General features: G+C 39.9%; 1 protein-coding gene across 3 annotated transcripts in view; it reads right to left on the bottom strand.

Annotated features, from left to right (window-relative positions):
* ZC3H12B (zinc finger CCCH-type containing 12B) overlaps positions 1-14875 on the bottom strand; it is a 46511-nt gene that overhangs the window by 12275 nt on the left and 19361 nt on the right. For 2 of the 3 annotated variants that reach the window (XM_061599028.1, XM_061599027.1), the window contains exons 3-4: positions 4607-5335; positions 3436-3575 (exon numbers count right to left, since the gene is read on the bottom strand). In XM_061599028.1, coding sequence (XP_061455012.1) covers positions 3436-3575; positions 4607-5202 — 736 coding nt within the window. In that variant the 5' untranslated portion in view covers positions 5203-5335. Of the gene's footprint in view, positions 1-3435; positions 3576-4606; positions 5336-13505; positions 13562-14875 lie in introns of those variants that run through there. The other variant, XM_061599029.1, reaches the window with a different exon arrangement.

The following is a 14875-nucleotide window of genomic DNA, read 5'->3' as shown; positions in this document are numbered from 1 at the left end:
GAAAGAGGAGGACTGGGATTACCAAATCTGAGACTTTATTTTGCTGCCTGCTGTCTAGTCTGGATAAAGGAATGGATCTTATTGAGGAATAAAAGACTATTGGATTTGGAGGGCCATAATTTGAAGTGGGGATGGCATGGATACCTATGGTATGACAAAGTAAAAGTAAATGTAGACTTTAACAATCATTTTATAAGATGTCCTCTGTTGAAAATATGGAATAGATATAAACCAAGGTTTTATTCGAAAATACCATTATGTGTCTCAAGTCAAGAAGCGTTTTATAGAAGAGAAATGGCTGGAAAAGAGAAATGGTTAACTTATCAAGAACTATTAGAAAATGTACATGGAGAATATACAATGAAAGAGAGAGAACAACTGACAAAGGAAGGATATAGTTTTCAATGGTTTGCCTATTTACAATTGTTAGAAAGATATAAAATGGACAAGAAAATGTATGGGTTTGAAATAAGTAAATCTGATTTTGAAATAGGACTGTGTACAAATGATGAAAATATAATTGCGAAAATGTATAAACTCTTATTGAAAATGGATATGGAGGAAGAACAAGTAAAAGAGTGTATGGTAAAGTGGGCAAAAAATTTTGGTTATAATATACAAATGGATCAATGGGGAAATATGTGGAAAAAAGGTTTGAAATTTACACTATGCTATAATCTTAAAGAAAATTTTTATAAAATGATGTACCGTTGGTACATGACTCCAGAAAAGTTGTCAAAAATGTATAGTAATGTTTCTAATGTTTGTTGGAAATGTAAACAACAAGAAGGATCATTTTATCATATGTGGTGGTTATGTAAAAAGGCAAAATCATTTTGGGCACAGATAGGTAGGAAGATGCAAAAAATTCTAAAGATAAATATTCAGTCAAAACCAGAATTTTTTTTATTGGGTTTTATGGATAAACAAATAGAAAAGAAATATGGAAGAATAATATTATATATGATTACGGCAGCAAGATTATTATATGCACAAAAGTGGAAAATGGAATCAACACCAACAATGGAAGAATGGCTATTGAAATTAATGGACTTAGTAGAAATGGATAAATTGACATGTTTACTTAGAGAAAAATCGACGGATACATTTCTTAAGGAATGGAAGCCTCTCTTGGACTTTTTGTTGAAAGATCAAAATAAAATGATGATACTGGGATTTGACGATTAATTAAGACAGCCTATGGAGAAAAGGGATTCTGTATGTATATATTAAGGGACAGGTTTGATGTATATTATATACTTATAGCTGATCTGTGACAAATCGGAAGTCAACTATTTTATTTTCATTTTTTGTTGTTGTATTGTTATGTTTTTTTGACTTTGTTTTGTTTGTTTTTGGAAAAATTTGAATAAAAATTATAAAAAAAAAACAAAAAAAAACAAATAAGCTCCAGAAGACTGTTCTGGATCTCGATGTTCCTCACTGGCTAGAAGGTGGGAGCTGATCTGTCAATCATTAAGAGTGGGAATCTCCCTGATCTGGTAGAATTGACCCTGGGATACAACAGTGCCATCCTAATGGTGGGAGGTTTACAGTGTAAGATCCTCCGTGGCGCAGAGAGGTAAGTGGCGGTAATGCAGCCGAAGCTCTGCTCATGGCCGGAGTTCGATTCCAACGGAAGGAGGAAGTCAAATCTCCAGTAAAAGGGGTCGAGGTCCACTCAGCCTTCCATCCATCTGTGGTCCGTAAAATGAGTACCCGGCATACGCTGGGGGGTAAAGAAAGGCCGGGGAAGGAACTGGCAAAACCACCCCATATATACGGTCTGCCTAGTAAACGTCGCAAGACGTCACCCTAAGAGTCGGAAACGACTCGCACTACAAGTGCAGGGACACCTTTAACTTTACCTTTTTTTACAGTGTAGCTCCCTTAGGATTCCTCATCATGGTGGTGCTCCTGTTTTGGAGCAGACTGGCAGAGGAGAAACTGCGTGCTTTGTCCCACCTTTATGCCCAGCACAAAAACCAAGTGGGCTACTAGAAAAGGCAAGCCCAATCCTCCGCATCCACCACAGAAATGCAGTAGACTGTTGCTTTGCCATCACCCAAAAAGATAATAAACACTTCTGCAGGCTAGTAACTTTGAAGGACTATTTACAAGGCTGATGTAAAATAGACATTTAAGTATTTTAAGATAAAATAACTATCCAAAGGTTTAGAATACCAGCAACTACTCTGAGTGCATGCATACACACACACACAAGATGCTCAATTCAGGTCTTGGCCTACCCCATTCTAGGAAAAACAAATCTCATAGTTAAGAATAGGCAGGCGCCTTTTGAAGACTTTTCTTTTTCAACAAGCCTTTTAAGTTGAGAGCTATCCCAGTCTGTGTCAGAATTGCTTAATACGTTTTTTAACAATGTTTTTAACCCTTTTTTAAAATGTTTTTAACGCTGTTTTGTCTTAATGTATTTTAAGATTTGTTTTTATGATGTTTTAAAGTGTTTTTAGTGCCTTGTTTGCTGCCCTGGGCTCCTGCTGGGAGGAAGGGCAGGATACAAATTAATTAAATAAATAATAAATAAATAATAAGAATAGTATCATCCCACACAATCTTGAAGGAAACAATGGGACAACAGAGAAGATGTGACCTCTTTATATACGAAGGATATAAAGTCAGTTTAGCCTTTATAGATCACATGTCAACAGTAGCTGTGATACATTCTACTTTCAGTGACTAATCTATGTAGTGCTGTGTTTGGTATGGTCAAATTATGATGGGTTATTGTGTGTTTTCTGCTAGTTTTAGCTGTGTTTTGAAACGAGAGATGATTGGTTTTTTGCTGGTAATAACATTATGTCATTGTTTATATTTTGGTGTGTATTTCTTTTTTTAAAAAAAAACCTCTTTGGAAGATGTCTTCTCAAAAAGCAGTCTACAAAATTGTTAACTGAACAAAGGATACCAATGTGAGCCAGTCCAAGAAACCAGTTCTCTTGAAGAGGCAGCAGTGCTCTGAAACTCTCCAGTCTTTGCACTCTTAAGACAGATGGAAGCCTTGACAGTTGGATGAGGCATTTTCATTGGTAGTGACCTTTGCAGTTTAGAAACTCTGTCCCCACTCTACCACATAATGATGCTCTATGTGCAGATAATTAGGCAATGATTCACTGATAACTTACACACTGTAGGTCTGAAGGAGTAAATCTTTCACCCTTTTTCTTGGCTAAAATTCTCAGATATTAATTGAACAACCAAGTTTGCCATGTGATGGGTACACAAGCGTATTTTGAATTACTGAGGGATGAACTGTAATTTTACAAAATGTACAATGCCTCAAACTAATTTCCGTACCATTTTCTTTTTTTACAGAATGCCATGATACTTAGCTACATCAGCATCTGCCACAGTAACTAACCTCATCCTGGTAATGGCAACTGAAGTAAAACTAATGCATGTTTGAACTGCTACCTGTAATTGGTGCATCTGGTCGAGATTGCTCTTTCCTCCACGTAGGTACAAATACTGTAATATCTTTATGACCTTTCTCCAGAAACCAGTCAACAGCTAACTGAATCCCTCGACAGGAAAATCCTTCTTTATTCCCATGACTGAAAAACAGAGCAAAGTAATTTAGAGAGTTTTGGTTTCAAGTACTGTAATATTTCTAAAATACCTGAAGCAAGTATTTTGTAGTGGTCAGAATGTTAGATCAGGAAGATCCAAGTTCAAATTCTAACTCAGCTCCAACCTTACTTGGTGACTTTGGGCCAGTCACTGTCTCTCAGACTAACATACCTCACAGGATCATAAGGGCAAGAGACTACACACATGAGCTCGTTGGGAGATGGAATTAAAATGTAATAAATAAAAAGAGAAAGGAGACTCTGTTTATTGTAGTCTAGCAAGAGTATTAAAACAAATTTAAAGGGGAAAAAGTGTCTAAAAACTCAGTACCCATATTTTTTAAGGGGGCAATTTTATTTCAATGGGTTCTAACCAGCCCTGATTAGCAACTCCAGTGCTTAGCAAATTGTCTTTAAATTTCAAAGTGCTTTTCAGATACGTATTTCAGAGAGAAATAAACCTCTGAAGAGAGTGAATAATGCCTTGACAATTTGCATAAGTGAATTCCATTCTTATCTAACAGAGTAACCCTTGACATTCCATCTGGAATTTAAAGTAATAATTCAAGTAGTAGGGGCAGATTTTCCATTCTATAACATACTACAAGTGATTACAGTCCAGTCCTATTCATGTCTACTCAGAATGAAACCCCCACTGAATACTCCCAGACAAAAGAATACAGATTACAGCACTAAATATCCATTTTTAACAGTGACCTCAAATTTGAGTTTTTATACACATGTAGGTAGGCACCAAGTCATCTTTTAGTAGGTCTCTGGGGTTATGATGGTTGATTAAAGGGGATTGTTCAACTTATCTTACTGAAGCTGCTTTTTAAAAATCTATTATCCATATTTTTTAAAAAACATGACATTTTTACTGATTTTGATATTGTTATTTTTAATAACCCTTAAAGCAGGGCATAGATAGATATAGATATAAAAACAAAGCACAACCAAAACTACACATTATAATGAGTGCATTCCTTAAAAATAATCTATTATTGCTGAACTACCTCATTGCCACATTACTTCCATCAATGACAATTGGCCTCAAGTTGTCAGAGCTGTCTACCACTTCATCTTCTAGAGACAGCTCAGGACTGGCAGTCTCCTTTGTACCAGTGGGGCCAGTGACACTTCCAGTACTGGCTGGTCCTTCATTCTCAGTCTTGTTGCCAAGTCTCACCAGCTCTGCTAAGATGTCATTGATAAGAGCATCTGTCCCAAGCTTATTCAACACAGCTTGAATCTGATCTCCAGCATATCCCAGTTTTAAAGCAAAATCAGTTTTAGCTTGATATTCTTTATTCGAGTTTGTTTTATTCTCTTCCAATTTTAAATCCTGAAGGAGGCTGCTCTGTGAAAAACTTGGGCGATCCAAGCAAGGAGAGCGGCAAAGTTGCCGATGTGGTTTGTGGGAAATCTCTTTCTCCCCCCACTGTGTGTTGCTGCAGCTGTCCCTGAAGCAAGGCTGCTCAAGTTCACTCTCGGAGCTTGTCCATTCCTCAGATTCGGCACTGCAATCCCCGCCATCTTGTTCTGTAGTCCTCTCTTCTTGGGAGCGCCTCTTCTCCATTTTCAGCCTTTCCACCATAGACCAGGCCGTCATCACGTTCACCTTCTGGCCAAATCCTGCAAAATTTCTCTTACTGCCAAAGTAGCCCAGAATTTGTACACTACATCTTGATGCGTCCACTAGACTGAGCTTGATCTGAGATATACACAAAGCCAACCATGTGTTCCTTTATCGGGAAAATATAAAACATGCATAATTAGATTTTTATTGGCCAATGCTAAATAATTAACATGCCAACAAAACACATTTTAATTTAATTTGATTATCATTAAGTAACAGTTTGCAGTTCTGTTATGCTTTTAATGGCAATAAATTGAATTCCATTATCCTTGTCCTCCACAATAATTGCACGCAAGACAGAGGTCTGGTTTGCACATCACATCAAACCGTAGTTTTAAAACAAACTTTAGTTTAAATAAACCTTGGTTACTGCTCGTAGTTTCTTTAAGGGAAAGAAACCATGAACATGACAAGCCAGAGTCCCGCCTGTTTCAGTTATGGAGGAGCACACAGAGAACAATAGAGCAGACTGTGCTCATTCACATTAAACCATTGTTTGTTTTAAACTATGGTTTAATGTGACATGCACACTGGGCCTCTTATGGCAATTATACCAACATACACACACCAGTGAATTCACTAAGTTAATGAACTGTCAGATAGCTGGTTATCACAAGAGCTGTTGTAAATAAGAAATTGTACGCCTAATCCAGAGAATACTAAGAGGGTTCACTCGAACCTCCTCACACACTGAAAGAATGCATGAGGAGGATGTGGGGTTGCAAGGCATGCTCCTACTAACCCCATCACAAGGACTACCACGTTAAAGGACCCTATGTATGTGCAACTCCTTCATCCAAGAGTGGGGAGATCAAGATCGGGCCAGGCTCCCCACCTCCTTGTGAGGAGGAGCTATATGCACATGGGGGCCCTTCATATGGCTGGCACATGTATTGACAGGGAAAACAGGACTATGCAGTATAGCCCCACAATGATTTCATACCTTATTCCCATGTGAAATACGAGGAGTGACCCTCCCTTTAGTCACACTTCAGTTTTACTGAACTGGAAAAGTTAGTTACAACTAACTGCAGCACAAATTAAGGTCACATTTAACTAAATCCTGCTCAAAGTAGACCTACTGAAATTAATGAACCTAAATTAGCCATGTGTTAATTTCAATGCGTTTACTCTGAGTAGGACTAGCATTAAATGCCACTCTTACTTTCTTTGTGTTCTATCGCAATGAGCATTTCTATCAGTCAGTTCCATGTCTGTACTTTGTGTAGGTCTCTTCAGCACAAAGATGTGGATTACAGCACAATCCTATGCAAGGTTCCCAAAAGTCATTCCCACTGAGCTTAACAGTACATACTCCCTTGTCAAAGTACATAGGTTCACAGTCCTAGCTCTTTTTCACTTTTTGCAGAACTTTACCAAATACCCAGATTGTAAACTAAAGAAAGATCCCCACATTAATATTGATGCTTGTCCCCATGCAACACACACACACACACACACACACACATGTGCAACAACTTCTATATTACTAATCACACATGCCCCATATCCTCCAAGTGTTTGTATTTATCAGGGATAGTTCCTGTTTTCTGGTATTTGTCCCCACCAAACCAATTTGCCTTTTGGGGAGATGATGAACATGACGTCAATCTACAAGAAAATGGCGAATGTTGTTCAATGTAAATTAATGTAAACCAAAAATGGAAATGCCCAAAGTATAGACATCATGGGGAAGTGGGTGCTTCTCATCTCCTCTCTGGCAGGCAAACACAAAAAGCCCTGCTGGATCAGACCAAAGGCCCATCTAAGATTCAGTTTTCCACAGTGGCCAGTCAGATACCTATGGGAAGCCCACAAGCAGGACATTAGTGCAATAATCCTCTCCTGCTGTCTCCCAGCAACCAGGGCAAACAAATCCTAACTTCACATATAAGCTGATGGGGTGGGGTCTGAGCTAGTACTGACCCAAAACAAGGGATCTTTGGGTCATGATAGACAGTTGGAGGAGAGCTTTGTGCATACCATGGACTGCCGAAAAGACAAATAATTGGGTATTAGAACAAATTAAACCAGAACTATCACTAGAAGCTAAAATGATGAAACGGAGGTTATCATACTTTGGACACATAATGAGAAGACATGATTCACTAGAAAAGACAATAATGCTGGGGAAAGCAGAAGGGAGTAGAAAAAGAGGAAGGCCAAACAAGATGGATTGATTCCATTAAAAAAGCCACAGACCTGAACTTAAAAGATCTGGTTATAACAGATGCTCTTGGAGGTCGCTGATTCATAGGGTCACCATAAGTCGTAAACAACTTGAAGGCACATAACAACAAGACAGTTCAATGAAAAAATTGGCCCGGTATAGAGCAACTGCAAAAAAGGGGGATTCCATGCTAGGGATCGTGGAAAAAGATCAAAAATAAAACTGCCAGCATCATAATGACTTCATACAAATCTACACTGCAACCACAGTTGGAATACTGTGTATATTTCTGGTCACCACATCTCAAAAAGAGCACTGTAGAGCTGGAAACGGAGCAGAAAAGGGCAAACAAAATGAGTAACTCCCCTATGATGAAAGGTTACAACATTTTAGGCTTTTTTAGTTTAGAAGAAAGGTAAGTAAATGGAGAACATGATGTGTATGTACTGCCTTCAAGTCGATCCCGACTTATGGCGACCCTATGAATAGGGTTTTCATGAGGCTGAGAGGCAGTGACTGGCCAAGATCACCCAGTGCGCTTCATGGCTGTGTGGGGATTCGAACCCTGATCTCCCAGGTCATAGTCCAACACCTTAACCACTACACCACACTGGCTCTCTGGAGAACATGACAGAGGCTTATAAAATTATGCATCAAGCAGAAAATACTAGAAGTTGGAATCATTTAATGAAGCTGAACTGTGAGAGATTCAGGACAGAGAAAAGGAAGAACTTCTTCACACTACACATAGTTTAACTATGCAATTCACTACCACGAGAGTTGATGATGGCCATTAACTTAGCTGACGTTAAAAGGGGATTAGACAAATTAATGGAGGCTAAGGCTATCAATAGCTACAAGCTGTGATGGCTGTGCAGTATCTCCAGTGTCGGTCATATGCCTCTGAATACCAGCTGCTGTGAAGTGACCACAGGGGAGAACAACTGACCTCATGTTCTGCTTGTCAGCATCCCATAGGCAATTTGCTTGGTCACTGTGGAAAACAGGATGCTGGACAAGATGGGCTTCCAGTCTGTTCCATCAGGTCTCAGGTGTGCTAGAGAGGACACTGGAATAATCCCATTTTAAACTAGTTTGTCATGATGGCATCCTACACTTTCTTTCAACTACAGTCTCAGAACAAGCAAGGATCTTAAACCACAGACTGATCCTGGCTTGTTCCCAATAATCATAGTTTAAACAAACCATACTTCTCCAAGTATGGACAACTTGTGAAACAATATAAATATAATAAATTATAAATTAAAAGGGGAAGGGGATGCTTCTGCCTCCTTGTGGGTGCAAAAAGAGGGGGTGAGTGCAAGAGCCCATGGCTTGCTACGGCTTATTCACACACTGCAGGGATGGAGAACATGTAGTACTTCAGACATGTTGGACTGCTGTTCCCATTATCCCTGATCTTTAGCTATGCTGGCTGGTGCTGATGGGAGATGAAGCCCAACAACTGCCGGAGGGCCAAGGGTTCCCCATTTTTGATACAGCAGGAACCATGGCTTCCCATTCTGCCTGAACACTGCTGATATAGCACAGTAGAATACAGCCCCTCTGTTCAAAAATGTAATAAGATTGGTTCCCCAAAGCTATGCAGTAGGTGAAAGAAGCATTTCAGGTTCTACATCTGAAAGGTAGGGTGCTTTAAATGGCCATTATACCATGACATGAATTGGCACACACAGCTTTTTTTTTTTGTATGCTCACGTGAGTATTAGCTACGATTTGAAATGTCTGCTGCCTGTACCTCCCCCCGCGCATGTGTCTATTTTAATAGCACATTAGGCAGAGGAAAAGATGTTCACTACAATAGCTATTTAGGTGAACATTGCAGAGTCAGGGGAATAGCTGTGGGGGGGGGCAACCATGCTTCCACTCTACCTGCTGTTGCTGCTACTTCTCCCTCTCTTCCACAGCACATGGTCTTCCCCTCTCCAGAAGTATCCACTTCCTGTTTTAAAGTGACCAGAGTTCTCCACAGAGAACTACTTCAGGGGCAATTGACTCACAATTTTTTCAAACGAATAGGCAGAACAACGTTAGCTACTGTGCCTTAAAGCAGGTGTGGGGAACCTTGGGCCCTTCAGCTGTTGTTGAACTACCGTCATCCCTGCCCACTGGCCATGCTTGCCTGGGCTGATGGGAGTTGTAGTTCAGCAACACGTGGAGGGCCAAAGGTTCCCACCCCTGCCTTCAAGTGACTAGTAGCACGATCCTATACATCCTTACCAAGTAGCAAGTCCCATTCAGTTCAATAAGGCTTACTCCCAGATAGGGCTAAGTATAGGCTTGCTGCCTGTCGGGCAGTTGCCCCTACAGAAGAGTGCTGTGAAATGAGCTAGACCTTAATGCAACACTGACATCACCTCTCCTCTGATTCTGCGTTTGCCTTCTCCACCCCCAGGACACACAACAGGCACACAGCCACCTTCACAGCAGACAAAGTTCTGTACTATGGCAGCTGCACGCATGCTATGACCAACTTTCCAGAAGAATGTAGCTGCAGACAGGGTACTGTTGACCATCGCTTCCCCTCCTCCCCCTCCTCCTATATATCTGCCAGGAATAATGGGGGGAAATAAGCTATTAATATGCTCATGAAAAATACAGACACATATTTTGCAATCTGGGAATAACATTGCAATGCTATAGTTTGCTTGTTCCAATTTTCAAAGTATGCTGTTGCCCTTGTTATCTGAAACAGAAACTGAAATGCTAAGTTCTTGAACAAAAGAGTGAATCCCTACCTTAGCAATCCAAGTTAGCTATGCAAATAAAGGGGAATTCCAAGCTTAGTAAACAAATTTCAGTTTGCACTCGTGTTAAAGAAACTATGGGCCTATTCTCACTAGCACCTTCAACTTGATTAACACAGTACAAGAAAGCCCACAGCCCAGGAAGAAATCCTAAGAGTGCTGGCTGCTAGAATAGCACTTGCAGCAGTGTACTAGTAGCATCATCAAAAAAGCCACTGCAGACAAAGTTCCATGCATGGACATGACTTTCACATTACTGATTCCATCTATGACAGCACACATCAGCATATCCAGCAAATACTCTGCTGGAAGCGCAACACTACGTTTCACACGGTTTCCGTCCAAGAAGAATGATAGACAACCCTGGTTGCTGTAAAATGATTTAGTTTGTAAATCCAATATCCTAAGGCAGGGATGTGGAACCTGTGGCCCTCCAGATGTTGCCTGACTACCACCCCGACCACTGGCCATGCTGGCTGGGTCTGACTGGAGTTGGAGTCCAAGAACATCTACAAGGCCACTGCCTCCCCACCTCTGTCCGAAGCATTTCCTCACGTCTATCCTAAGCATCACCGTTCTTCAGGGATGGCTCCTTGTGAGCCAGGCTGAACAGAAATGACAGTACAGACCATTTGAAAAACTTGGGTCTACACCTATCACATATAAAGAGAAGGGTGGAACCCAGTCTTGTAGAAAACTGGGTATATGGGCAAGAGGAGCTGCTCTCCCTTCTTTACTGTTCTGCAACCTATCCCCATCTCCCCACCATCACAAGAATGCTTCCAGGTAAGGTCACTTCCAGCATCAGAGAGGAAAACGAGCGGGGGGGTGGTTCTGCCACCATCACATCTAGCCTTTGGTCTGGCTTGCTATAATTCAAATCTAGCACTGATAAAGTCCATTGATACCATCTTGTGTCTCTGTTTTGGCTAGATATGCAGTGGCACTCTCCCCTGGAAGACTGGAAATAACAGGAATTTGTGTTTCAAAGACAAGCACCATTGTTCATCCCCAACACACCTCAAAGCACACCCTGGCAGACACTTTCTTAACTGAAAGAAATCCTTAAGTTTACCAGAGTTCATTTCCTCTTGCACAAGAGTTGCAGCCTAGTATGACACAGTATTTAACAAATACTCTCTGTTCAATGTGGACATTAAACATCAGTTTTCAGTGTGGGCTAAATGCTCAAAGTACACAGAACCACTAAACAGGTGCTACGTTGTTGCGGCCAGACAGGCGACTTAAAAATAAAATTTATTATTACTATTACGTAGGGGTGGCAGCAATACTAGCAGAGCTCAAAACTCCAGATCCAAGTCATTTTGGTCATTTGTTCTGCTTTGCTGCCAAAGATCCCAATTAAAAATAAACAGTATTACTTACATATTTTCAGTGATAGGTGTCTAACGGACACCAATATTTTTTAAAAAATAAATGAATCACATCAATTAATATTCAACTTCACTCTACTTTTCCTTTTAAAAAAAGAATACTATTGCCCCAAAACTGATCCTTTTAACATGGAAGCACCACCGTTGTTGTTCAGAAGCACACCTATAAATGAGGAAATGCCTAATTGGCAAAATTAGCATCCTAGATGTATGATGTGCGTGAGCTAAGCAGATGTGGACATGATAAGTGCCTGGATGGGAGACCACTGGACAATCAATTAAAACTTGTTCAGCTTTCTAAAGAATGTGTTACAAGTCAGTAGTATTCACAAGAGCTTTTGAGTGTGATCCGTCCCTGAAAGTAATTTAAGAAACTGTAGCAGTGCCCTCACAAGCAGCACCAGATGAGAACTAGGTTAGTGCTGCAATTCATGCTTTCTTCCTGCAAACAGTTTGAGATGTTTCACATGCTACCAAGTTCTTTGATTGGAGTCACTTCCAAGTAGGCTACTGCAAAAAATTCCACTCATAGATTGTAATTTGTGAATTATCTATGCATGAGTACATCACTGCACATACAGACTGTAATGTGCAATTTTTTATTTTTTTTAAGAATTTTGCTACAAGGATCTGGTAAAGAAGAAGAACTTTCACACACTTAGTTTGGGCAAGTAGCTTAAGGGGTTCTTCATCTCAGTCATTGTCCTCCTTAATCATTATCCGATTCTTTCCCATTTTTAAAGCTGGTTTTGTGCAAATCCACACACTCACTGCAGATCTCACTATTTCCTTTGCAAAATTCTTTTGGACAGGAAAGAAGGAGTGATGTCTGTCTGACCCTGAACCACCACTGATATTTACAATCCCAAAGACATATTCAAGCTTTTCCACCTTTATGAATAACCACAAATCCCATATTATCAAGATGATTTAGGAACCTGAACCCACAATCCTGAGCTGAGGAAAGAGGAGCCAAACAGAAATGAAATTAAAAGTTACAAAAGGATACCTGCACAAACACACCCTTGGAGAATGATTCAATTTCTACAGTACTTCCCCTGCTCTCCAATTTACTGTTCTGGTTTCTAGTAAAGGATTACCATAAGGGCTTGGAAGAGCTTGTTGAACGCTTATAACTTGTAGCAGCCAATATCTTGTTAACTGAGTTCATCATAAATCAAAGTTTTATACCTACAAAATACTGAACGCCCTCGTGTGGCATTTGTTATGAGGATACAGGTTACATAGCCGAAACGTGGGGCAGACTACTCAACTACATTGAAGACACATATAATGAAGCCTGAAGGCTTCTGTTGCAAAGTGATCTCAAGAACTTGCCTTTGTGGGCTCCTTTTTGCAGAAGGGCAGGATATAAATTTAATGATAATAATGGGGCACTTAACCCTTTCCCTGTCAGGTATTTCCCCTTCCCCAAACTGCTTTTATCCTTAGAGTACCAGACCACTGAGGTAAGCAATGGTGAAAGATACAAACAATTAAAAGCAGTTGCAAGGAGGTTTCAGAGTAAAGTCTTCTGATAGAGAAGTGTTAAAACACGCTCCCCCCCCTTTCCCCAATGAAAATTGCCCTTCCAAGTGTAACCTGTAGGTCCCCCAGGTGGAATACTATATTTTATACACTCAAAATTTAACAAAGATCCTCTTTCTTCAGCGTTAATCTTTAGCATTTATACATTTTCGTTTATTACCTTTTGGGGTCATTTACACTTTTGATCGGCTTCAATATTTTAGGCCAACAAGTGTCATGCAGCCATACAAAAATTTTACACACATACTTCCTGAAGGCTGCCTCTTTTTGAACTACAATATAAAAAATAATATATAATTACAATATTTGTCACTGAAAACAGATTTTAAAAGCGAACTCGGGGGGGCGGGGGATCCACCTCCAAGCACATGTTGCCATTACTGCTACCATACTCACTTCCACTTGCCTCTAAGACAGCAGCAGCTCAGCTGTAACTCATGCTGGTAGTAAAGCAGATAACTCTCTGCCAAAGCAGTGTCTGTGTGCAGGGGTTTTCTATTCTTTCAGCTCTGGTGACAGATTGGTGGATTGGTGTTACGAAAGCTGCACTCTGCAGAAACACACCCACTTCCATGACTCACAGGAGTATCTTGTTGGGGTTTTTTTTAAGTGATTGTCAACCGTGGTTGAAAGACTATGAACAAGAAAATTCAGCTGTGTCATTTTTCATTAAAAGGCGGCAGAGGGGAGCACTTTCATGTGAAAAATCACAACTGCCTCTAAATGAATGATTGAGGGAATAATTATGTATGGTTGTTTTAATTGTTTTTCCATCCCTATGGTGTTAGTACATATTGAGGAATAGGAGAAAGTTAGATCCATTTAGGGCAGAGAGTTTTATCAACCTGGTTTAATACATTGACCATACCATGAAGTTAACAGGAATTTTCCAGTAAGTTTGGAGGTACAAATTGCTGCTCCGAAAAGAACCAAATTACAAGGAAATAATGTGAATACAAATTCTTCTGGAGACTAAATCTATTTATTAAATGAAAGGGTTAGAATTTTAGCACTGTCTGTTTTCTTTTTGATGCCTATTGAAGACCTTCTCTTTCAACAAGCCTCTTAAATAGTACCTTTATCTCAGTCTGCATCTGTACTGGAATTGTTTTTAAAATGTTTTGTTTAATATTTTTGAAGATGTCTTGTTTTTAAAAAGGTTTTAATGTTTTATCACATATTGTTTCCCAGCTAGGCTCCTTTTGGGAAGAAGGATGGGATATAAATTTAATAATAAATAAAATATTTTCCACTCAACTGTCTGCAGCAATAGAAGCCTATGACCAGATTCAAATGTTACTGGAGTGGCACATCCCTTGTAACATGTAAAAGATGGAAATGCATGGAGATCACCCACAACCACTGGAAGAACAGTGGTAGGGTTGTGCCATGGGTATCACTCGTGACCAGCTGAAATAATGTATTCATAAAATGCAAGGAGTTGGAAAATTATTATTGGGGTGTGGAACCTATAATTCCCATCATCCCCAGCAAGCATGGTCAATGGCCAGGGATTATGGGAGATGTAGTTTAGCAACATCTGGAGGGCCATAGGTTCCCATACCCAATATATATATATAAACTGTCTGCACCACAGACTTAGAAAACCCATTTCATTTCAGTTAACTGTTAAGCTTCTCTGTCATAACTATGCTTTCGCCTTTTCAACATTTGATCATCATATTATTATTTGAGGGGGAAGGGTAGGTCACCAAAACCTCATGAAAAATTGACACCAATCATCAAGGGGGAGAAGCCATTCTTGC

This window comes from Rhineura floridana, chromosome 16, assembly GCF_030035675.1.
Source record: "Rhineura floridana isolate rRhiFlo1 chromosome 16, rRhiFlo1.hap2, whole genome shotgun sequence".
Lineage (NCBI taxonomy): Eukaryota > Metazoa > Chordata > Lepidosauria > Squamata > Rhineuridae > Rhineura > Rhineura floridana.
Note: the sequence above shows the minus strand (reverse complement) of the source record. Positions and strands in the feature narration are given on the sequence as shown.